The sequence below is a fragment of the Monopterus albus genome, unplaced genomic scaffold (assembly GCF_001952655.1).
Source record: "Monopterus albus unplaced genomic scaffold, M_albus_1.0 scaffold339.1, whole genome shotgun sequence".
Lineage (NCBI taxonomy): Eukaryota > Metazoa > Chordata > Actinopteri > Synbranchiformes > Synbranchidae > Monopterus > Monopterus albus.
In genome coordinates, this window is record NW_018128219.1 from 276,852 (window position 1) to 278,978 (window position 2,127).

The window sequence follows — 2,127 nt, forward strand, 5'->3', positions numbered from 1 at the left end:
GTTTTGAGGAGAGATTCTCCAACCTACGTCAAAAAAGACCACAGATTACATTTCTGATCAACCCATTCACTGCTGAATCAGACTGTTTAAAAGCCCCTTTAGTAGAAGATGAAGCAGCATCTCAGCTTCAAATGATCGAACTTTCTGAGGATGACAGACTTAAAAGCGTTCTGAAGGAAGGAACCGTGGAGTTTTGGAAGATTGTGCCGGTTGAGAGATATCCCAATGTCAAACGGGCTGCACTCAAACTACTGTCAATGTTTGGGTCAACTTACATCTGTGAATCACTTTTTTCGACACTGAAACAAGTGAAATCAAAGCATCGCTCTGTTCTTACTGACACACATGTGAAAGAGTTACTACGAGTAGCCACAACTGAATACAAGCCAGACCTAAAAGAGATTGTGGAAACCAAGGACTGTCAGGTGTCCCACTGAGTCAAATAAAAGGAGGTAGGCTGATTTAAATCCATGAAAACTATTGTGTTATGTAATTAGGTGTATAAGTTGTGAACTGTTGTTTGCTCATCTGTTGTGTGGCTCTTTGTAGTGATAAAGTCTTTTTTTTTGGCTCATTATGGCAAACAGGTTCGCCACCCCTGTCCTAGTGCATATGACTGATCCCCTACTGGTCTCAGACCTGAGGAGTAAGAGCAGAGCTTCCTGGCTACATTGAACCGGACTTTAGTAATGCGCAGTTTCAAGTACAGTACTTGAGTTACCTTCCGCCACAGCGTGTGTGAGTCTTAACATTTTTACTGCCTCCTCCAATAAGCCTTACCTGGCAAATGTCCGTTCAGCAATCCAACAGCTCTGCCGTCCATGTGCCAACTGTGCAGGCTGCATCTGGCAGCTAGACCCTGTTGGGTAGCAGAGAAACAGCAACAGCCAGCAAGGAGGATGAGAAGAAAAACAAAAAGATACAGACCAGGGTGAAAAGGAGAGAGAACAGGTGTACAAGGGATGGAAATTCAAGCCAAAATACAGTTAGGGGAACGAAGGGCGTAAAGAACATGATTATAAAACAAAGCAATAACAAAATATATAAATGCATTCAGGGTGCATCAATAAAATCAAATGCAAAAAAACAAAAAAACAGAATGGGAACAAGACCTTGGAATAGAAGGTGAGGCCTAATCTTACACAAACCATTTTCTTTGGTTAAATCGTGTGTGTGGCAGTTGTATGACAAACGGGCGATCTCGCATGTTTAGCTTTGTAGTAGGTAGTTTAATTGGTTCTAAAACAAACACACAGGACAGAGCCTTCGTATTCCCCTCTGCTGCACAGATAATGACATTTTAATAATGCCTAAGGAAGCCTGTTATCTCCTCATTTGATTCAAATCATCATTTTAACAACAGCAGACTCCTTTTTTATGTCACAAACACCTAGCCCATCTATCCAGCTAAGACACTGTAGCCATTTCTTTAAAGGGAAGCAGCAATGGTGCCAGTCAGAGGCTGGTCAATGGAAGCCCAGCTGAGATCTGTTAAGGGAACTGTCCGAGTATCACCAGGCAACGATGACGGTGAAAAGAGATTACAGAGCACACAGAATTAATCAAAGGGACAGAAGAAGATAAATGGGGTGGAATGGGAGAACAAAACAAAACAAAAAGAAGAAGAAGGGGAAGAGAGAGAAAGAGACAGTATTTAGAAAGCTGAAATTGTGCAGAAGAAACACAGTAACTAGAAGAAAGTGAAGGTTGTCTCTTTGTGCTGGACAGGAATGGAGCATCCCTCTGCCAGGCTAGCACACCTGGTGCCAACGCCAGCCCTCTGTACACTGTAAAGGCTCGGCTTTCTTAACACAGAACTACATCATGGACTGCGGAGCCTGTGTCTGCATCCAAACTTTTCTCAGTCATTTTGTGCCTTTTTGTGAAACAAGTGTTAAACGTCTTCTAGTCTTAAATACACTTAAAACTTTAAAGGTAAAAATAATATCTATGGATGGTAAGTTCTTTTTCCCATTCTTTGTTATGCACTATAGAGAGCTGATCACAGCATGCTGTACCAGTGTATTTATCTACAAAGAATTAGGCTACATTATATAATGAAATCTGATCATTACATAACATGACTTGGAATTAAACTAAAGTGTTATTTTAATTAAAAATGGGAAC

At 41.1% G+C, this 2,127-nt stretch overlaps 1 protein-coding gene across 1 annotated transcript in view; it reads right to left on the reverse strand.

Moving 5' to 3' along the window:
• Positions 1 to 2,127, reverse strand: part of atat1 (alpha tubulin acetyltransferase 1) — a 28,425-nt gene that overhangs the window by 6,659 nt on the left and 19,639 nt on the right. Inside the window, exon 11 of the mRNA XM_020624847.1 lies at positions 781 to 1,500. Coding sequence (XP_020480503.1) covers positions 1,467 to 1,500 — 34 coding nt within the window. The 3' untranslated portion in view covers positions 781 to 1,466. The remainder of the gene's footprint in view (positions 1 to 780; positions 1,501 to 2,127) is intronic.